Source organism: Sylvia atricapilla, chromosome 5 (genome assembly GCF_009819655.1).
Source record: "Sylvia atricapilla isolate bSylAtr1 chromosome 5, bSylAtr1.pri, whole genome shotgun sequence".
Lineage (NCBI taxonomy): Eukaryota > Metazoa > Chordata > Aves > Passeriformes > Sylviidae > Sylvia > Sylvia atricapilla.
This window is the reverse complement of record NC_089144.1, coordinates 8797070-8820247: the sequence shown is the minus strand read 5'-3', so window position 1 is coordinate 8820247 and position 23178 is coordinate 8797070. Positions and strand designations below refer to the sequence as shown.

General features: G+C 37.6%; 1 protein-coding gene across 10 annotated transcripts in view; it reads left to right on the top strand.

Annotated features, from left to right (window-relative positions):
* Positions 1 to 23178, top strand: part of CPNE8 (copine 8) — a 75589-nt gene that overhangs the window by 13567 nt on the left and 38844 nt on the right. For 6 of the 10 annotated variants that reach the window (XR_010743557.1, XR_010743559.1, XM_066318615.1 and 3 more), the window contains exons 2-7: positions 463 to 503; positions 7633 to 7679; positions 11407 to 11510; positions 14415 to 14454; positions 15260 to 15336; positions 20660 to 20723. Coding sequence is in view for 6 of the 10 variants with exons in the window: in XM_066318615.1 (XP_066174712.1) it covers positions 463 to 503; positions 7633 to 7679; positions 11407 to 11510; positions 14415 to 14454; positions 15260 to 15336; positions 20660 to 20723 (373 nt within the window). In the remaining 4 variants the exon portion in view is untranslated. Of the gene's footprint in view, positions 1 to 462; positions 504 to 7632; positions 7680 to 11406; positions 11511 to 14414; positions 14455 to 15259; positions 15337 to 20659; positions 20724 to 23178 lie in introns of those variants that run through there. The other 4 variants (XR_010743560.1, XM_066318618.1, XM_066318619.1 and 1 more) reach the window with 4 other exon arrangements.

Sequence of the window (23178 nt, the reverse complement as noted above, 5' to 3'; positions counted from 1 at the left end):
TTCTATGTATGGATTAGTTCTCTTTACCTACCTTGTCCATGACAGATTCTTAGAGATACTTCCTGATGGCTCTGAAATCACATAGCCATTCTTTTAAGTAAAGTCAAAGTTTTTTGGGTTGAAGTGGCAAGATAGTATCTGGTAGACCTTTGTGATTCATAGGTATTTCTCTTCCTGATGCCTGTTACATGTATATATAACGTACAGGTGATTGTTTTTTGATTCATGGTATTGGAGTATATGAGCCACAGTTTGCTCAAATCCAAAATGGATAATGAAATGTAAGCTGACTCCAGTGTCTTGTGTAAGCTGACTAAGTCTTGTGTGTTAGGAGGGAACAAGACTAATCTGACTCCTGATTAAAAATGTTAAAAACATATGTGCATTGGTGTCTGATTTGCATCTTTCACAATTTTTTTAGCACCTAAGATTACTTTTATCTCTTCTTTTTTTTTTTTTTAGAAATCTTTTGGACAGAGATACATTTTCTAAATCTGATCCGAGTGAGTATATAGTATTTTGTTGTTTCTTCTAATTATGTATTCTAAATGTGCAGACACTGGTATAAAATTAGGTGGGTGGTTTTCTTCAGTGTCAGTTAATTTTACATTGTCTTTATGACAATTACTTAGAATAATTAAGTTGTACTTGATAAGTTACACTTACAATTAATATTATGAAAACTGGAACTTTATAGACCGTTTTTAATACTGCTTTCCTGAGCTGAATAGTCCCTTATTTAGTATTTAACCTAAAGTTTCCTAAAATTAATAAAATTCTGGAAAGTTAGGTTATTGTTTCTTTTTTAGTATCTGTTGTTTTAGATATTTTTCAAAGCCATTAGGCAAAATATTAAAGACTAGAAGCATTTGTTGCTGCTAATATATACTGTCCACTAATTTTAGAGTCAAATGCTGAAAAGTACAATAAAGTTAATTAATCTCTGGGAAACACTTATCTTTCCTGATCAAAAGTAGTATGATGTTTTTTGAATTAATCTTTTCAGAATTGTAAGCTAGTGACACTCACTTTCCACATAAGCTGCATTATGACTGGATCCCCCCAAAACTCTCAGGTCTATTAATTTATGATGGAACTTTTTATTTAAAATCCATTACTATCTTCCTGTATTGGATGCTTTCTGAAAACTTTAATCAAGGAACTGAGATCACAAAAAAATTCCTTTCTTTTCTGATATTGTTACTCAAAGGAATTTTGTATTGTTAATAGATTGGTCCTTAGGTTGTGGTGTCATCTTGTCTCCCCTACAACTCTCCATTTGCTTTTATCCAGAAATTCAGTTCCTTTCTTTAAGCCTGGGCTTTTCTTCCTTGGGATACCACATGTTGTGCTTACTGGCATTGGAAATAACCCAGGACATGTATACATTTTATCAAGTCTCTGGTCATACAATAATGTCCTGCTATTTGAATACTGAGTCATGTAGCAGTATGAAACATTTCAGTAGTTTTGTTAGAGCACATGTTTCCATTCTGCATCAAAAATTTCTTGAAAGATTCCACAATACACTTGTGAAGGGAAAAGCTTCTTCTATCTGGGGAAAAGCTACAAGAAGTTAGCAGTACCTTTGATGTTTCTAACCTGTAAAGCATTTTAAAAAAGGTATTTTTAAAATACCTGTAAAGTATTTTAAAAAACAATCTGAGGAGACATAGGCAATACCATGCCTCTCGTGTAGGGAGATCACACAGAAACAAAACTGAGTGGTTTGCATATAAATGAAATAATTTAGTTGGCTTAAAAAAGTAGTAAAAATTAGTTGGGGGTTGGATTGGATGATCTTCAAAGGTACCTAACAATTCTGTGATTCTGTTAAAAAAGATCCACATTTAAACTGTTTTGAAGAATGCTCAATGAACTATTGCCCATAATGAATTCAGAGATCTCATACTGCCAAAAGTGATATGGTGTCTATAAAAACTTAACACTCAAATATTATTATGGACAAGTGCTTCAAGTTTTTATCAGATAGTGCACTGTATTAGGCATGAATTGCAGGTTTGAGTGGCAGGGGAGTGCAGTGTGAGCTGTGTGGGAGAAGGCCATGAACCACCCTGTGACAGTCACAGCTCTGAAAACCATGTGAGTAGCACTTGCCTGCCAGAACCTGTGCCAGCCAGGGGAGCACACAGTGCCCCACTCTAACAGACCTCAGTAAAAATGTGTCAGCAGTTCTGAGCTAGAGACAGAGCTGCTGAAGATACTGCCAGAGCCACGTGTGTGCAGAGACACTGCTGGAGATGCCTTTGTGAGAGGAGATGCTCCATGCAAAGGCAGTACCTCCAAAGGCTCTGTGGCCTGTGCACAGCCCAGGCGGGTTGTTGTGGTTTTGAAAACAAACCAAGTGAGAGGCTCTAAGTCAGAAATAAAATTTAATGAGAAGAAAAGGAAAATAAAATAGAATAAAATAAAATAAAATAAAATAAATACAAAAAGAAAAACCACTGACAGAGTCAGAATACAACCTGATCAGGGTGATGGAAACAGTCCAGATGAGGTGGTCTTCCTGAAACAGAAATCTTGTAGAAAGGTTTGGTAGCTCCGGTCCTCTGGGAATCCAGTGGGTGAGGGCTGCTTTTACTGTCCCAAATCCCAGCTTATATCCAGGTGAGAATGCTTGGCTCTTCCCCATGGGCGGAGCATCTCACAATGGGATGATGAGTCATGGAAGAGAGCCTTGATGGCCCATTAAAGAGAGAGATAACTCCCGGAGGGAGTTATTTCTGAGTCATGCAGAAGGCATTGATGGGCCATTAACTGAAGATGGTGATAGAATACATCCTGAACTACAACCCAGGACAGGGATGAACCAAAGTGACTCTGGCTGGTGGGTGACCCCTTCTGGGAAAAACATGGAAACAAAGTGGCAGGAAAACCTAAAGAAATCTTAGTATCTATTTTAAAATGTTTCTGAGAGGTAAACTGGTGGTATTTTTTAATGGATTCAGAGTATCTGGAAATATTTTAAAAGTATCACAAACTTATTTATCATTTTGTGACATACTACTTTTTCAATTAATATAAAAAGCTTATTTAAAGCACTCAGATTGGTGGTGTGCTTTAGAGGTCTGGTCTCCAGTTGTGAATACCAGTTATGCTGCCAGTTAGGCTTGTCTGTCACAGGTTAGCAGTATAAAACCATGTAGTATAGTAATATATCCTTGGTGAAGAGAGAAGGGGGAAACTGTTGACTCTGGGAGTACTCATACTGTATTTGCACTCTGGAAATTATTTGTCAGTGCAGCTTTTATTTCAAATCCTCTCCAAACAGTGTACATCCAGTTTTAGTACTCTGCAGAGCTTTTTAATAGCCTATTTAGATTGTTTGCTTGTACTGTCCCTTAGTTGGGCACAGAGGTATGGCCCTACTGTAAAACAGGTGAGTAATAGAAAAGGTTCTTGTTCTTCTGTATTTGGAAGTACAGCAGGACAGATTTTCTCCATGTCTACTCACTTGGATAAAGGCCATTCTTAGGCTGCTCTGTGTATAGTAAGTTTATTCTGTAGCTAAAAAGGTGCTAAAATCAGCATCCTGCCTCTGTCACAAGATCTACTTTTACAGCCACTGAATTTGCAACCATTAGATCTCATACAAGATGGAACCATGTAAAGGCATTCTGTATGCTGAAGTGTCATTACTTTTGACTAGGCAAGTTCTAATATTCTTTTCATACTCCAATGCATTTATCTAAGGATCATACCGGTAGTAAAAATCCAATTTTATCTTCTTGGTCTTTTTCTTGGAGGGACACACATGAAGGTAGATGACTTCCATGTCAGTATAAATTGCCTTCTCCTGAAATTAAAAAGGAATTTGTGATTTTCCTGATTCTTTTAGGAGATATGCTTGGCCCTTTTTGGGTTGTTTTTTTTTGATACTGTAATTGCTACTCAGTGTCCCAATTCTGACCACTTCCCTGCAATCTAGAATACTCATGCCAAGAGGAATCTGTCACTTTGCCTCCCCAGAGGCAAGTGACAGAAATAACTGTAGAGTAGAGATAGTAGATACAGATGGGACAGGCTTGGAAAACCATTGTTCATTAAGTATTTTAAACAATACCAAAGCCTCTTACTGACAGTGCTTTCTGCTCAGTGGAGTCAAAGCAAGTCTTATATACTGATTTACTGTAGCATCCTGTTCTCCCAGTTTGGGGACCATTTTTTCTAGGAGTAGTTTTTTTTTTAAAATCTATGGGGTTTGTTGGTTTGGTTTTTTTCTTGTAGAAAGCTGAGCTAGCGCAGTGCTTCCTTGATGAGGCAGGGATAAGACCTGCCGAGGAGATCCAGATTAATGATTGCGGCATGTTTCTTCTGTTTAATGACGGGCAGAATTGTTTTCTTCCCCTGCTCTGACAACTCAAGCTGAGCCCTGCAGAGCTGTGCTGACAGCAGCACAGTTGGATGAAATGTCCTCCTGTGGAACCCTGTAGCTCCTGAGTACTGATTATCAAAAGAGTCCAGGATGAACAACTGAAGACATAAAAACTTCCCAGGGGAATCTCCCCTTGGAGAACAGTAACAATAAGAAGAATCTCTTTGCAGCTGGGACAAAGGGACCTTAGGGCACCTCTGCCTGGAAGGGATAAAAACTGATTAGTGAAGAATATTGGAGAGCCCTGCTAGTACTGGTGCCATGAAAAGATTCAGGTAGCATGGGAAAAAGGTCCATTTCATTGTGGGTAAGTCTTCCTTGAAATGGAAAAGATGTGGTGGTGTGTTTGGGAAAACTGAGATGGGCAGTGTTGATATAACAGTAGTTGCCAGCATATATACATTGAAAGGGAAGGGACAAGAGCAGGTAAGGGAGGCCCAGTCTCTCTGCAAAAATAGGACAGTGCAGTCTATAATAATAATATTTTTGGGAAGTGTACCTACAACGGAGTAATAAGTGTTGACACTTCCACCTTCTTCTGCATTGCAAGATTTAATTAAATTTACCTTGAATATGACATTGTGGTATCAGTGTCCAGAGTTAAAAATTACTAAATATTAATATTCCTGACTGTAGATGTAGCTGTATTTTGTCTTGGATCAACTCATATGGCAAAGCCTTCCAAAGGGTTTCTCTTCAGTTACTCTTCATCAATATGCTGCTGTGAACTTTCTCATTGCTCCCTCAGTTTTTGAGATTATGAGAGAAAAATTATTTTTTCAGCTCTGTCTTAGGTTATGGTTGCATGATATGATGACTTTTGAAATATTATTTATCTCCCTTTATTCCTTCTTCTCCCTCATGACAATGCTGTTAACTGTTTTCTGCTAAAAAAATGGGTTGCTTTATGGAGCCTTTAATCTCTGGTTAGAGTATTTCAAGTACTTTAGGACAACTTTACCATATTTATCTGCATTTTTCCAGTTGGATATGAATTTGACAAAGTTTTTGAGTGATTATTGCAATTAGTGTATCAGGATCTTTACAAAAGTCTCTCCATTCGAGATAGTGAATCTTAACATCGATGGAGACCAGTATCATGGTTGGTTTCCTAAAATTTATGGGGTGCATTTAGAGGAAAGATAGAAGAATTTTAAAAATGGTTCCAAATTTACAAAGTATTTGTTGGAAAGACTGGAATGTATGTCTTTCCCATAGCTTTCATTAGGGCTGGCTTTTTGAAATGTCAGTTTGAGATGCACATGTGTATGTATCCCTGTCAGACTTGCACCTTGTACTTATAATAAAATGTTGGATGAGATGATTGCTTATTAGTCTATATTTTTATTATATTTAAAATGTCAGACACATCTGCAGCCTAGAGGGGGAGACCTTATTGCAGTCTACAGCTTCCACTGCTCTATTCTCTGTGACAGGACCTGAGGGAATGGCATGAAGTTGTGTTAGGGGAGGTTTAGGTTGAGTATTAGAAAAAAGGTTTTTCCCCGGAGGGTGTTTGGGCACTGGAACAGGCTCCCCAGGGCAGTGGTCACAGCACCAGCCTGACAGAGTTCTAGAAGTGTTTGGACAATGCTCTCAGGCACAGGGTGTGACTCTTGGGGTGTCCTGTGCCAGGCCAGGAGTTGGGCTTCGATGATCTTGATGGATCCTTTCCAGCTGGGTCCCTTCCAGCTCAGGATATTCTATGATTCTACAATTCTGGATGAGTAGTCAGAAGTTCAGTAACCTACAGAACTTTCTTTGTCTGCTTTCATAGTTTTTATTTCTTTCTGTTTTCTCACATTTTTCCATTTCACTTCATTCTTCATGTAATACACTCCAGCAGCCTATTCCAGAGTGTGTTGTGAAAATAGGCTTTTTGGTTTGGATTCACTCTGCTATAAACAGTAACCAAAGGTAGGCACATAATTGCCAAGGGTTTATTTAGAGTAAATGGAGAAAGACAAACATCTAAAAATATTTTGATTTTTTTTTTGTAAAAGCTTTTTCCGTATACAAGATATCTTACTTAAAAAATAAAAGTGTTAACTTTTAGCTTCTATGTGAGCTAAAATATTGAAATTGTTTTTTTTCTGTTTCTCCTCTTATTTGCTACTGCCTAAGGGGATATGTTTGGGGTTTTTTTAGTGTGGAGCAAATGCATTTCAAGTAAGAAGAAAATGTAGTTAGAAGGTTGGCTTAATTTCTGCTTTCATCTGCTGATGATTTTGACTTCACTGAGAACAAAATCAAACCTGTACCTTTGTTGTTCAAGGCTGCAACCTAAAATAATATTATTTTTACCTTCATTTGAAAAATAATGATTGGTACAGGAAAAGAATTTGTTGAGAAAAAAAAAAAGTTGAAATATCTGCATTTCTGTTGTTTAGAAGGAGTTTGAAGAGGAATTTCAGGTAAAAATTGCTTTATCATAGTTACCTGCAACTAGTTCAAGACTAGAAAACAGGGTTTATAGTTCTCCTTCAGTGCAAATGATCTGTACTTAAAACAGTGTTTAAAAGACCTGGCTGTAGTCACTGCACCCCTGTCACCAGTCCTTGTGATGAAAGCTGCAGCTTAATGTGTAGTGAGTGCTGTACTGGAAATAGAGGTCTGAGTGACACCTGTGGGATTCTTCTGCTTGGTCTTTCAAAATCAGGTTAGGTCAACAAATTTAATTGATTCGTTTTTTTAAATCAGGCTTTGGTTTAAAAAATAAAGTATGTACGTGTGAGGTGCTTAAATATATATCAATAATTTGAAGTAAAATTAAGGAAGAAAACCTAAGAAGTTTTTTTCCCCCTTTTTCTGGTTCTGTTTCCCCTTGTTTCTTTTCAGTAGGGTCCTTATTTGGTTTTTTACTTGAATATTCTTCTCTCTTGCATATTTTAGGGTAATTGTGCATTAAATTATCTAGAATAGTCTGACCACCCACACTTAAAGAAGACCTGCTTTTATCCAGTTTTGCCTTTAAAGATTGTTAAGTGCTTTGCTGGAGGTCAGGCATTAAGTGCTGCCTCCCATTTTAGAAGAACTCCATTTATTAGCTGATTTCTGCAACAAGTACACCACATGGTCTCCGGTCTGGTTAGGCTTGCTGGCAGTTGAGGGAAAACATAACTATTTGATTGTCCTAGTTATTAATTTCCACAGCACGAGAGACTGCAAAATTAGTTCACTTAATTTAAGGATATGTTAAAGTTCAAAAATAACGAAACTTTTTTTTCTTTTTGCAGTCTGTGTTTTGTACACACAAGCCATTGGAAACAAAGAATGGAGAGAGGTAAGATGCATTTTCATATGCATGGGTGTATTTACCAATTTATTTTTTATTTTGGGTATATTTAAGGCTGGTCATTTGTCCTAGCAGAAGAGGGCATGTCATAGCCTCTTCGGTGCCATGCTAGGCTTATGGGGGTCCTTTGTACGAGCAAACACTTAAAACATAGTCACATTGATCTCAATTTCCATATCTGTATCACACATTTCCATCAAGAAAAGAAAACAATGTAGAGAAAATACATGAGTTTCCCATTTTACAGTGTCCCTCAGATAAATTAAACCAGACTTAGCTGTGAATAAGGCTAAGGATAGGTGTATGGCTCTCAAGAGGAAAGCATTCAAACAGGACTGAGCTGTGGTGACTGGTCAGTGTCAGCAAAACTAGCCTGTAGTTTTGGTCAAGATCTACTTTTGCTATGTAGTGTTTCAGAGAAGTTAGATGCTGCTCAATAGAGTGTACACTATTGTAGGTAACCAAGGGAGGGTTGATATTATGCATAGGTTGGACTTTATCTTATCTGTGAGGGGAAACACTGTGGAGAGATACGTCTTAAGAAACTCAACCAAGTACCTCAGAATTGGATACCTGCAGCAGATCAACATTTATGGCCTGGAACTCTTCTCCAGTATTAATCATCTAATTTTTCTCCTCTAATGTTGAAAGAACAGGTAGTATTGGGGGAAGGATGGTCATCTTTCTACTGATAAAATACACTATTTACCTGCCTTCAGAGAGGATTGGTGGAACTTCACTACAGGTGCCTCACTGTGTAATGGCCATGGGCTTTAAGAATAGAGCCAAGAGTGGAATGTACTATCTTACTATTTTTCCCTGTAAAAGAGAAGAGGTCTGATGCTGTTTTCAGATATTTTATGTGATTGCACTGTGTAAAGTTTCCAGTGGGAGGTGACCAGGGACACAGAAAACAAACCTCATCTCTTATATTTGGTGTCCTTGCCAATTGGCCAGAGAATTGTATTTTCTGCTTTGCTGAAACATGGTGAATGTGAGATTCAGTCCTGTCAGGAAGAGAGAATTGGATTTGTCTCATGCTTGGGGAAAATCTCATATAACTCTGCAGTACATGAATCAGTGTACCTGTTTAATTTGTAGTTTTTAGCTAAATTGTTGCTTTGTGTTGTTCTTAAGTGGGTACTAGACATCCTCTCAGTATGCCTGCTGGATCACATTCCTCTGATGGTTTGTGAAGAAATGTCTGTTTAGGGAGTCATAGTGGGAATTCCCTGGTCACAGTTTAATTAGATGTTCTGGACATACACAGGGTTCTGAATGTCTGGATAGCAAACTGTGGAAACAGTGGATTCTTAAGTCATACAGGTGGCTTGGTACCTTGATGGTTTGGTTGTCAAGCTTAGATCATCACGCAAGCGTTTGGGTCCTCTTCTGGTCCAGGGTTAAGATGATTTTGTCAAAATTTTGGCTTTTATTAGTGTCTAAGGTTCATATGTAACTTTGTGTGATTTTCATACTTCTCTTGTGTAGCTGTTAAAACAATTACTTACCATTTTTAATATTATAATTGCCCTGACAGTAGGATTATAATATAATTTTACCTAGAAGTACATATAATTAAAGAGGAAGTTTAGGAACTACAGACATTAAAGCAGACTTTCAACATTGCAGTTGCTAGAAAACCTGAGGTTTTTGTTTTAAATCATAACTATTTCTGTCTTGTCTATCAGAAGGTTCAGGTATAAATATATGCAACTCAGTTTTCTGTTTACAGTTAGTGGGAAAAAATAACATCCTGAGGGCAGTTCACCAGACCTAATTTAGATGTCTGCATTAGATCAGATGAATCATTCTATATAAATGCCTCCAAGAGATAACCAAAAGCCTAAACTTTTGACTGTGTCACATGTAGAGTTCAGTGAGTAGAATCCATTCCTTGTATCTGTTACAATGGTCAAAATTAATAGGTTGGCATTGTGGAGGGGCTTAATCAGGACTGTGTTTTATATGTTCTGGCATATTATACTTATACCAGCAGTAAAAAAATTATGGTGGTAGGTAGAAGATTAGTATCTTTAAATAGTTACATTGATTCTGTTACTCTCTCAAATAGTGTTCTGAAGGTTTTTTGCTTCTTGGCCATGTTGAAATTTTAGTTTACTCAATTGTTAGTGAGGAAAGTAGGCCATATGGAGAACTTATTAATGAGTAACTATGTTATTACTCATAAGTGACTGGATTATAGAAGTAATCTCTTCTGCTTAAAAGGGCTGTAGATAATTGGGAAAACGGATTTCAAAAGGTGCTTAATTTAGCTGAAAAGTGTAGACTAATGTTTTTTAGAGAATTGCATTTTAATGTTACAAGTAAGGTAAATTCTATTAGTAATTTGTCAGCTGAGTAATTAGTTGCAGTAGTTTAATCATAGAACCATTTAAGTTGGAAAAGGCCTTTAAGATCATTTAGGGAAACATATGTGAGGGAATAATTTGTGTAACCCATGTAGAAAGGTAAACAGATAAAAAACCCCTGAAGCCTCAGCTAAACTCCAAAATAGTAATTTAAAATAATTTAAAGAAAAGTTAGTAGTGCCACTGAATTCAGTCTCTTGAGTTTTGTTACAATCTAAGTATGATTAGTGAGAGATGAAGGTGACAGTGTAAAGGGCATTCAGTTAAGCCTTTTCTGGTCCCACTGTGATTTGAGCATCAGTACATTGGATATTTATCTTTGGTTACTGATCCACTTCTGTAATGCATTGTAAATAAAATCTGTCAGATTTCCCAAGGGCAACATGGTTGTAGTGTAAAATGAAATATTGTCTATTTAAAAAAATGCAGAATTGAAGAGATGAAAAGTACTTAAAAATTTACGAAGTTTTTTTATTTTAAAAAAACTGATGTTTAGCTGCCATTTTATAATTTCTTTTTCTCTTGAGGTGGCTTTTCCTTTGGATTCATACATAATTCTATTTCTAATGGAGCTATAAAATTTAAACCCATGATATTTGAAATATGGCAATCATGGAATAATTTAAGAGAAAGGAACCTGTGTGTTGTCTAGCCTCCTATTCATCTGCTGTCTCTGGTTTATCCTCCTGATCCATGAAAAGCCATCTCCAAAGTCAGGCCAGATTGCTCTGGGCCTTCCCCAGTTAAGGTTTGAATTTTTTAAAAATTAAAATATTTTCAGGTGGACAGGGGCTGAGGCACCTCCTATAAACATGGAGAAGGAAAAGGCATTTTGCCAAATGCTCAGAGAGAGGAGCCATGAAGAGAGCTGAACTGGGGTGAAACAGGAGATGGACAGTGCAAAAAATGATACGTTTGCAATGGAAGGACTGTGTTCCCTAATATTTAAAACTGTCTCCAATAAACAATATATGCAGGCTTTTGCTTGCTGTTGTGTCTGGTGGGGGTTTTTTTTTGGTGCACTTTTTTTCAGGAAACAGATTTTTTTAATGGATTCAGATTTTTGTGGGTTTTTTTATTGGCTTTGGGAGCTGATGGTTTAGGTCATGCAATACAAGTACGTACCACTCTATTGAAATATGAGGTCTGCTGCCATTGTCTTGATCCACAGGTAACTGATCTATTCATGTGAACACAGTCATGTGAAAATGTCATTTTCTTTCATGGCATCTATTTGAGAGAAGTTTTTACAGGCTGTCGTATATCTCACGTATTCCTGGTATTGGCAGTCTAATTATACTTCCTTATAGCATGTAGCTTAAACTTACACTTTTCTTTTACAGTTTGGAAGAACAGAAGTAATTGATAATACTTTGAATCCAGATTTTGTAAGAAAATTTATAATGGACTACTTCTTTGAAGAAAGAGAGAATCTGCGATTTGATTTGTAAGTTAACTTTGACTCTAATATTGCAGCCTCTGTAAGGATGTAAAGTTTTGTCCTGCATAAAATTAACTTGAAGTGAGATGGTATCTATTGACATAGGATAAATGGATGTAATAAACATGATTTGATTTAGTATTGCTTCCTCAGAAATAAATGTGTAACATAATAATGACTGAGTTTTAAGAAATTGGCAGATGTTAACTAGTCAAAAGTACAATTATGCTTACAATTATTACTTTCAGAAAATAGAAAGGAAAATATGTCAAAACGTTAAAATATTCTTGCAGCATAGCCAGCAACACAGGTGCAGATATACTGTCCAGAAATAAAATACCGTACAAGTAGAACAGAGCCAAAATTTTCTTTACTATGAATCTAATCATAATAAATTTTAAGGCTTTAAAACAGTAGCAGTTGTTCTAGAAGTAGATGGCTTTTGACAATATTCCAGATGTGCTCATTTCGTTCCACTGGTGAAATTGTTTTGACTTTAACTTTATTCTTTGGAAAATAGAATTGAAAATCCAGTCACCAGGTCATGTCACCATTGCATGTCATCTCTTTCTAATTATTTCAGTCTTTCTGATAATCAAGATTGTGTTGTTTTTTGGTATTTCTTTCAGGTTTTTTTTTTAATTTTCATCCTCTCTTTTTATTAGCATTTCTTTCTTAACCTTGCCCTAGGAGAGAGTATGAATCACTCTCATAGATAATTAAGCTTTTGCTGCAGTTTTGCATCAAACTATGCATTGTGGCCACAAATTTTCTTTGCATGTCGTTTTTTAGTTGAAGAACCCTTTTCCTATTTCTTTTCACTTCCTTTGTAAGATGTACTAGACCACCTATTTCAAGGAATGAAAGGAAATACTTAAAGCCAGGAAGATTACAGGGTGCTTTGAGGTGGCTAGGTACAAATTCTTCAACTTTCACAATGGAAGCCTGATGTAGACTTTATTTGTAGTTTTAAAAGTTGGGTTTAATGTCGTTCAATCTGTGGAGTATAATAATTGTGGGTTATTTTAAACAAGTTTTAAATAAAAACTAAGCAATTTGTGAAATAAAGGATTCTTCTCCAAATACAAAGCATTGCTGCAATAGCCACACAGTGAGAGCTGTGTGGAAATCTGTGTCTGTTTGCCTCCTGCTTCTCATAGGATGCATGTAAGTTATGGGGAGGGGCCAGTACAGTAGAAATGGAAAATTATAGAAATGAACTGAAAAAGAGAAAGCCAAGCTCAGTCAACAGTAAGAAAGGGGAGTTTGTCAAGACGTTCTGGATAAGTGCTATCTGGAGAGGACTTGGACCTGGAAGGGAAAACACTGTTGCCTGTTCAATTCTTTATGTAGTCAGGGAAATGGACTCCTATCTGTTCAGGAAAAGCTGTAAATATCACACATTCTCTGTACTTATCAGAAAGACCTGACTGCTTTTTGCTGCTGTCCTGGGTTACCTGGACTCAAGTCTGTTCTGAACTCAAAGCTGAAAAGCTGTTGCTGTCTTTGAGTGACCACGTAGCCATATGGTGTGAATTTACTGTAGAGCACTATAACAATGATGGATGCAAAATTAAATGTCTTGGAACTCTGAGTTAGAAATGTGGATCTCATATAGCCACTCATGGATTAAATTTAGAAAGTTTCCTGTATTCAGTTCCTGGCGAAATTGTGCACTGCTGTTGGCCAAAGTGTCATTTTTCAAATAAATTCCTTATAAGATTCATATATTTTGCCGGGGAAAAAAAAAATCAAGTGGCAAGTATCTCTCTGATATTTGGTGCTTAAATAAATGATCATGACCCCCTCCCTAAAATGTACAGCCACCGGTGTCTCAGGCCCCTTTCTGCTCACAGCTGGTACTTAGTAAGTGATTTTGCCAATGAAGTCGTTCTTTGTTTTACTTCTCTAGCTATATCTCAGGTCAAATTATAAGTTGTGTTTTTCTGTTCAATTTCACCAAACAGTTTGCTTTTAATTGGAGGTTTTAACTCATGTTAATGACACTTATAGGGATTTCTTTTCTTTATAAAGATGTTTCTTGAGCTTTCACTGTACTGTGCTACATCTAGTTATGTTATGGTATTCCTGTAATCCTCACTTGTGATCTGGTCCATGATGCATCCCAGCAAGCAGTTCTGGCAGCACAGCCAAAGGGATGGCATTCCATGCAGTGGGAATAGAAACATGCAGGAGAGCCTGAGATGGGCAGTAACATAACAGATAAAAATGTTTCCACTTTAGTTACTGGTATTGAATCTCAACGGATTATTTGATAAAAATATTACTTGGATTATCTAATAAAGGTGGAAGACTCTTAAAGTATAGAGATTAGGAATCCTGTATGAATTTCTTACATTATTCTTTTCTACTTCTCTTAAATTCAGAGAATAATTTTTTCAACCTCATGGTTTGATTATGGAAGGGAAACTATGACATTTTCTATCTAGAGGAAGACCAAGATTATGATAAACTCAAAAGAACAAGTCAAACTCTTGCTGAAAGCAGTTTAGTTTTTTGTCAGTTCTGTTTGCTTATTCAAATGACTGAAAAATTACCTAAGAAAATAATTTACAAATTAGTTTGTTTTCTAGGGATAATTTTTAACTTTTGGTCTGTTTTTTGTCATCTTTCATTGTTCAAACAGGAGTATCAAAAGAATTTCTCTTTAAGGCTTGCACTTTGTTGAAAATTATTTAATTTCAAATGACTAGTGAACCATAGTCCTATAACATGTGATTACTCAATTTGCCTTCCTTACTGGGAGACTTCTATTCATGAATCTGTTTGTGTAAATTGCAGACATGGCAACAGGTGAAAGAATCGTTTGATTCTTGTTTCTTTACATAATTGTCCTCAGATATGTCATCTGGCAACTCTGATATAAATTTTCTTTTTTTTTCCCCTAAGCTATGATGTTGACTCAAAGAGTCCTAACCTGTCAAAACATGTAAGTTCTTCCTCACTATGATAATTTCTGGTACTTAAATGCTTAAGTTCTTAAGTATGTTTATTTTCTTTGGACTGTAAGTAATATCAGATAGAGATATAGAGTATAGAATATATTCTATATATGGAATATAGAGACAAACACAGTGATTGTGTTATGAGTGAAAACACGTAATGCTAATGAATATAATTTTAATGGGACATTACTCTTGCAAAGGGCATGTTTGAGCATGCATGTATACCTTTTCAGCTATATAATATGCTGCAATTTGTTGATATGTTGTTAGGTCCTAAAATTGAAGCAGGTTTTGATTGTGTCTCAGTGTTAGAAGAAGCCTTTTTATACTCATGTTTTCTTGAAGTGGGAGTGATGAAATAGTAACTTTAAAATTTAGAGATGCAAGAGTAGAATTCAGAGGCTTCTACGTGAATTTTTTAAAAAATGAATACAGGAAGGCTTTGGTAAGAGAATCTTTGAGAACCTGGAGCAGTGGAAAAGAGGATAATAGAAGGAATGCTGTGTGTGTGCTTCACAGTGCAAAGATGATGCCTTTAGCCATTGATCTCAAATTACAGCCTCCCTGTAGTGATTGTGTCGTGCCTTAGAATTATATCTGTAAATGTAACTTACTGTTATGTCAAATAGGTGGTAGTGAGTCTGTTTATGATTCATTATTGGATAGTTATTACTAAGATGTGGAGATCCGTGGAATCTGTTCTTCAGTAGGGAACAGCTCAGATAAATGGGAACCCAAATTTCTTTGTGTGTAATATGAATTCTGAGATTTTATGTTATTGCTTTTCAGGATTTTTTGGGACAAATGTTCTGTACACTGGGAGAAATAGTGGGATCACAGGGGAGCAGACTGGAAAAATCAATTATGTAAGTATTCTGGAATGCTGGATGAATGCATACTGCTGCATGAGGCAAGAGTTGTGGAGCTTTTTTGCTGTGAGGTATTGACAGCATTGACACATATGGCTTTTAAGAGAGAGTAAATAGTTACCTGCAATAGAAATCTTTATATGGGCTATGATAATTTAAGTTTCATTTTGGACAATTAGCAAATCCAGAATTTTTGTCGACTTTGTTATATCTTACATTAGAAACACCTTGAGTGTATTCTTCTAAAAAAATGTTTTGTTTTAGTTTGCAAATTAGCACATCATAAAACTTTTATTACCTTTTGTTCAAGCATTTGAGTTCCTGTACAAAAAACTTCGCAAAGAAACAGTGAAGAATCAGCTGACCAGATTATCAGATTTCTAATACAATCACACAAAATTATTAACATCAGCAAATGTTGTGGCTATTAGACAACGGTATTTTGTGATTCTGCCCTTAATCCCATTCTGGATATTTAACTTTTATAAAAGTGTGTAGGAAATAACCTTGAGGACCAGTACAGTAAGTGTCATAATAGAAAAGTGGTGTTAGGTTATGTGATTAAAAAGGTTGTCTGCAAACAAACGAGAAGAGGGTCCCAATGGTAGGTGGGGGAGCCCAAATACCTTGCCCTGGCTACTTTCAGACCCATCCTAGGAGAGTCACCAGCTGGTGGAAACCCATCTCCACAGAGTCAAAGAACCACAGATGTACAAGGCACAGGCAAGGGAATTCCAGTATCACAATTCACAATTAAAGAAACAGTCCCTGCCCAGCTGCAGGGCTGTCTCAGGAGAACCAGAGCCCCGGCACTGTGGGATGGCAACACGCAGTCACTGCTTCTTCTGGACAGGTTTTTAGTTCTCAACAGCTGCACAGTTTGGCCACATAAATACTGTCTTGTCAAGTGGGACAGGAGGTTGGCCCTATTTTGTTTAATTCTAGTAAAACAACAGCTCTCTGACTTTTCACTGTCTAGGCCTAGCTCATGCTGGCTGCTACAGAGAATTGCACTGTCACAACTCCATGGAGTGGGTTTTGGGGATTGCCAGTTGATTCTACTGGAAGCCTGTGGTCACTTGTTCAGAGAAAGTGCTGGCTTTGGAGGCACTTACATTTAGTAAGATGAATCTTACCTGACTTTTTGAAGGTCTTCAAATTTGTTTCTGTCCTCAATTAGTAAATTATTCAGTGTAGTACATGAGTTTTTTGAGAAAAATTCCTGAAATTTATTTTGAATGTGTAGATTAAAAGGCATCAATGCTGCAGTTTAGCATTTGGTATAGGTTATATGAAGTCTGAAATGAATAACAGATGAAGTTTAAAGTTTGAAAATATCTATGAGGAAAGAAAAAATAGCAGTGAAGGTTCTGTGGAAAAAAGATCTTACTTCACAGTTGTGTTGCCCTGTGTAATATATTTTCTCTTGGGTGAATCAGCATTTCTCAGGTCTGGGTTCTGATACTCTCTTGTGTGGTAGTTACTAAGTGGACCCAACATGTGGGTAGACACATGTTAATGAGAGAGTATTTGACTTTTTATTAGTTCTTTGGAGTGTCTCTATTTTATTTTGTCATTGGCGCTTTTGACAGTGCTGTGACTTGACAACTGTGCCTGAGTGGTTGGCCATTCTTTACTCTGAAGTCTGGATATCTGGGTGTCTAGGAGACATTTCTGTTATTCCTGAAACTACTGTATTGCATTGCAGAATTGTTTGCTTATAGGTGTATGTTTAATGTCTCTTAATAATCAAACAATGAGAATTGAATTGACAATATTGCATGTCTTTGCTTCTTAGAGATGTTTACTGCTTTGAATTTACTGTTCTCTTTATGAAGTCAAGTCTGAGCTCTCATAGCATGAATGCTGTTTATGATCTATGAGTTAAGAGAGCTTTATCTTTTGACTGTATTTCTGAAGTTCATTAACATTTTCCCTCTTCAGTTCTCTGCCAATGGATGCACAAAGAAGAGAATTCTTGGTGCTGTTTTAGTCCCAATCAGCTGCCCTACAGAGCTAGCACTTTTTATACTTAGGCAATTTGAGAAGCTTGAATTCCATTCTCTGATTGGCATTCAAGTAAGCTCTGATCTTCTTTCAAAATGAAAATTAGAAAGCCTTGAAGCTTATTCTTCAGCTCTATCTACTTTAGGCATTCACAAAAGTCTTACCCAGCTCAGGACTCCATGGCTGCTGTGAGCTGTCCATCTTCAAGGCAGATTGTGTATCATCAGGGAAAGTTCACTCAGGAAGTCTACAGTGAAAGGGCACTCTTGTCCCTCCTCAAAGTTAAAGTAAAACATCTCAAGCCTAGGGGGTCACCATTACTGTGGTCATGCAGGAAGGCTGAAACACACCTTGCACTAATCTTCATGGCAAGTACAAAAGTGAGGGTGGCACAATTCACATTTTTCTTTGCCTCCATGGCATGCATGCCTTGCAGTTTCATTGGTATTACAAGCACCAGCAGATTACATCTCTGAGGCATGAACCGGACAGTATTTCTTCTTGGCAGTTGTGAGATTGTCCCCTGAACCTCCCTCTCTGTTTCTGAGACTTTTAAGGACTTGGAATTTTATGCAGTCTGTCACAGGAGAGTCTTGCTCCCAGTATTGTAGTGTGATAGCCTGTTGTCCTTATGACAGTGAACATTTTTTGTTCAAGAACATACTTCAGTATTGCACTTTGTTTTACAGACTGTCCAGGTACAGATGTGAACATTTGTTTTGGATAATTTCTATTGGAAAATAATTCTAGTGATTCAAAGAAGGTGAAATGGATAATGTGTCATTTTAACAGTAATGTTTGTTCTCTTTACATGTTGGGTCACTAGATTTATTAAATGCCTTCTCAAGACAAACTCCATGTGTAAGATTTGGACTTGCCTTGCACATTCCAGCTGTATTGGCATGGAAGGATAATGTGCAGATACATCTACTTCCAGTAATTACATGGTTTCATTTTTCTCTAAGAGGGTGTCACCTGCTCAGGCATTATCCAGAATTAGATCTTTGCATGTTCTGTCTTCCTAGAGAGAAGATGCTAGCCACATTTATAACTCTGAGCAATGTTTTTTTTTTCAGGATCTGCTAAGTGCATTCCTGTAGGGATTCCCTTTGATGAGGAGATAGGGCCATTGCAAAGCTAATGAGCATTCTATGCTTGTTACTCATATTTGAGTGCCATTGCCAGCTAATGAGGCTGTACTGGAGCCAGCTGGCCTATTATGTGAAGTTCTTTCTCCTGTCATCTTACTGTTAACACAACTGATAGAAAAACACCTGAAGTGACTTCCTATATATATTTGTCCTATCCTTTTGTCTGTGGGTGTGACTGTCAGAGAGCTAGGCTCTGCAAATTCAGGGACAAGAATGTAACATTTTGAATGACCTGAAAAATGTTCCATCCTTGCCTCAGTGGAATTCCAAACTGAAAAATTGGAGGCTCTTTTTCACCTCTCAGGTTTGAATTTCCACATAAATTGTCATCTTTTACACAGATTCTGTAAAGGTCCTCCTTCAGTCCTCGTTAAAGCCCAAATAAAGCCCAAGTGTCCTTTTAAACTTCTCTCGGTGCTGCAGATGTGGTGTCTCAGTTGTGCAACCATTTGTTCTAATGAGACAATAATTACTTCTCAAGACTGTATCTTATCTAGACGTGCAGCTATTGTTGAAAACCTTTCATTTGGTAATGGTTGCCTGTTCTATTCCTCTAACAATGAAATTACCTGCTCCTTCAAATACTGTCCCAAAAGAGGTGATCACTGTAGAGAAACCTACAGGTTTTGGACTCTCAAGCCAGTAGGACCAACACTAATGTAGATTTTTCAGATTTTGTTTTCCTTTATTCGGTTTGCACTCTTGTTCACACTTAGACTGGCACATTTTCTATATCTGAGTTTCAGATAACTAGCCCTGAATGGTGGTTATGCAATACAGGTTATGCAATACAGGTTACAGATAATCTCTCTCTCTCTAATACTCATTATTACCCCACAAACCCTGATCTGTAATTCTTCCCAGACAAACCCTGAGAAACCAGCTGCCTGAACATAAATTTTCTATTGTGATTTCAGTGCCATAGAACAAGTTCCAAGGTAGCTCACTACCAGCTATCCCTTAGACTTAAGGAAGATGGGTAATGGCACTGCATTCTGGATTTAAACAGAGCTCTTACATGCTTGTCTTCAGCATAGTATTAGGCAATATTTCTCTGCCAAGTGGAAAGACTGGTCTGTAATGATGAATCTCTAAATAATTTTTTTTGGTACTTGAAAATTTGACGAGTTTGAAATTATTTTGTTATTTTCTTACAGAGCATTATTGCTAGTTAAAGTTTGTTCCATTTGCCTGATATGTGACCACTGGAGTTTTTGTCAGAGTGCCTACTTTACACTTAAGGATTTGTCTTAATGAACGATTTGTAAGAGAATTTGTAAGAGAACAAACTCTTTAGTGTCTGTAAATGGTCCAGTACTATTTTCATGAATGTAGACCAAGTGTGCAAAGTTTGTACTTAATAGCATCCAAAATTGTCCAAGTCATTTGGTAGAGTTTTTAGTTCCTGAATAATGAGAACTTTTTGTTCTGTAGACAAATCCTGTGCTAATCTTGATGAAGTATTTCACCTCTTTATCAACCATCATGTTAACATTGTCCTTCTTTTGTAAGGCTTATGGCTTTTGGTATTGAGTGTGTTCCCCTCCCAAAGGCTGCTGGGACTGAGTACTATCAGATTATGTGTGGGTTTTCTGTTTCTTTGCTGCTTTTTATGCTTAGGAAATGTTTTGGGCTTCCTGGTGTTGCAGCATGTGTTTTTAATTGCTATCTGAGTCAATAGTAATTTATTTTATTATCCTGTATCAGATATGATGGTGAGATTATTAAGTGTCTTCGCAGACATTTCAGAATAAATGTAAAATGATGCTGGTGTTTACTTTTAACTATATTTTTGGGGTTTTGTTTAGGTAAAATTTGCAATAGGATATTTTTCACAAATCAGTTGCAGAGTCGTCGCTAAAGGAAACATCAACGGGAGGGTAGACAGTAGAATTCTGGTACTATGTCAACCTATTTAAACTTTTAATGCTGTTTCCTTTAATATCAAAACAGATTTGTTTCTTTCTAGTTAGAATAAATATGCAACTCATTTACCATTTCACTTAGGATAAACCGACTTTTTGACACAGGACTAGTGTCAGAGAAGGGAAACTGAATTGCATGCCATCAGCTTTGTGGCTTGAAAACATACCTTGTTCTTTCTGTGTCAGTTGTAACTGTTTATTAAGGAACTGAGGTGATGTGGTTGTGTTTTCTTGCAGAGGAATTCCTGGGAAGAAGTGTGGAACGGTCATTGTAACAGCAGAGGAGCTAGGATGTTGCAGAGTAAGTGTGCTCATTGCTTTTCAAAAACAAAATGAAAATTATTTTGTAGAGTTACTCTGCACTGGATTGTTGATGGTATAACTTATAAATTTGCTTTTAGTGGTTTATGTAAGAAGTTAGAGTACAGTTTTCCTTTAACTTGCACTTAGTTTTGAGAGAAGCAGCAGAAGGAAACAGAAGCCAGTGCTCAATATCTCTTGCATTCTCTCTAATGCTCCTTCATGTCCTCACTCTCTGTCTCTTGCAATGTCTCAGCAGCTGCCACATACTTGGTCTTCTGGATTTTTGTACTTTATCCAAATTTTTACAGCTTGTATTCAGAATGTCAATGAGTTTTGAAATCACTGAATTGCTGAGGCTGGAAGAGACCTTGGAAGATTGTGTAGTCCAATACTCCTGCCCTTCTTAGGGCAGGTTACTCAGGGCTCTGTGCAGTTGGGGTTTGAGTCCAGGCAATCTCCACAAGCTCTGTGTGACTGCTTTTCAGAACACTCAGAGTAAAAAGCTTTTCCTTAGGTTGAAGTGGGATTTCTCACATTTCAAATATGTACATATTGCCACCTTTTCTTCCACTGGATGCCACTAACCTTGGGCTGTTTATTCCCTAGTATCCTGTACTTGCGCAAATTGATAAACCTTCTGTTTTCCAGGCTAAATAGTTTCAGCTCTCTCTGCCTCTCCTCAGATGAGAGATGATCTAATCCCTTAATCATTTTAGTGACTCTTTTTGTGGAATTGCTTCAGCATGTTTGTGTCTTCCTTGTACTGAGGAGCCTAGAACAGTGCTCCAGGAATGAACTGTGCTCCAGGAATGAACAGTACTTCAGGAGTGGCCTCACCAGAGCTGAGTCACTTTCTTCAACTTTCTGTTAGCACTCTTCCCAATGTAGCCCAGCAGGCTTTTGTTAGGACAATTGGCCTTTGCTGCCAAGGGCACTTTGATCAACTTGGTGTCCACCAAGCCCCTTCAGTCCCCTTCTGCCAAGCTGTTTGGCCTGCAGCTGTACTACTGTTTGTTTCCAGCTGTTTGGCCTGCAGCCTGTACTGGTGCATAGGGTTATTCATCTCCAAGTGCAGTACCTGGCATTTCACTCTTGTTGAGCCCCATGAGGTTCATATTGGTCAGTTTTTTTCAGCCTGTGCAGATGTCTCTGAATGACAGCATAACCATCTGCTGTATAAACTGCTAGTTCTGGTTTTGTATTATTTTCAGAGTTTCAAACAGAGGGTCTACTCTGTCCATCATCCAAGTCGTTAATGAAGGTATTTAACATTCTGGGCCCATTTTTGATGTCTCAGCTACACTGCTAAGTGACTGGTCCCAGGTGCACTTTGCACCTCTCTATGACGCTTTCAAGCCCAGCAGTTCAGCCATCTTTCAGTGTCCATCACTGTCCAGTTATCTAGTCTATAATTCATTAGTTTGTAAACAAGGATTTATGGGTCACAGTGTATAAGGCCGTGCTAAGGTGAAGAATAAACAACGTCCACTAGGCTCCTCTCATCCACTCAGCCACTCATTTTGGGAGGAAAGTCTTCCAGCGGATCAGGCATGAATTTCCCCTTTGTAAATCCTTGCTGATGTCTCTTAGCCACCTTCTTTTTCATGTGTTTGCGTATGTTGTCCAGGATTACTTGCTTTGTCATCATCTCAGGGTTTGGATAAAACTGGCTTGGATCCTCCTGCCCTTTCTCAAAGACAGGAGAGCTTCCCCTGAACATCATAACTTTAAAGAGATAACTAAAAGTGGCCCCACAGTGATATTAGCCAACTCCATCAGCACTCTCAGATGCATCCTACCAAGTTCCATGGACTTCTGTATGTCTGGTCTGTTTCAAATGTTCCCTTTCCTGGTCCTTCTCTACCAAGCACAGGTTTCCCTTGTTCTAGACTCTCTCAGGTCTGGATGTCAGGTTTCCAAGAGTCTTGAAGCCAAATCTTAGCAGTAAGATCAAGAAATAGAAAGCTATGAGAAGCATGGACCTTGCAATGTCCTTTGTCACCTGGTCCCCTACCCCACTCAGTGGTGAACCCACATTTTCTGTCATCATCCTCTCATTGCTGTGGCACCTCCAGACCTGTCTATGGAGCAGTCTTCCAGCAGGCCCTGCCCCAGTTAGCTGGTGAGTGTGCAGATTTATCTTTGCATTTATAATCCTTTTCTCATTCTTAATTTTTCCCAAAGAGAGGACCTCTGTGACTTTCAGTTTGCCTGATCACAGCAAGGAAACTTATCTCCCTATTTGTTGTACTTGGTATCTTTCAGGCTCATTTCCTTGAAGGTTGCAGACTCTTAAGAGCCAGCAGCCGTTTGCTTGACCGGCAGTAGGAGCGGACAACAACAGGTCCAAGTCGCTGAAGGAATGAGGCTGACTCATGCCTGACTGGAGTTTTTAAAATTAGTTCTAATATACTTTCCTTGCCTGTGCATCTCCTTCTTTCAGAATGCAGTTT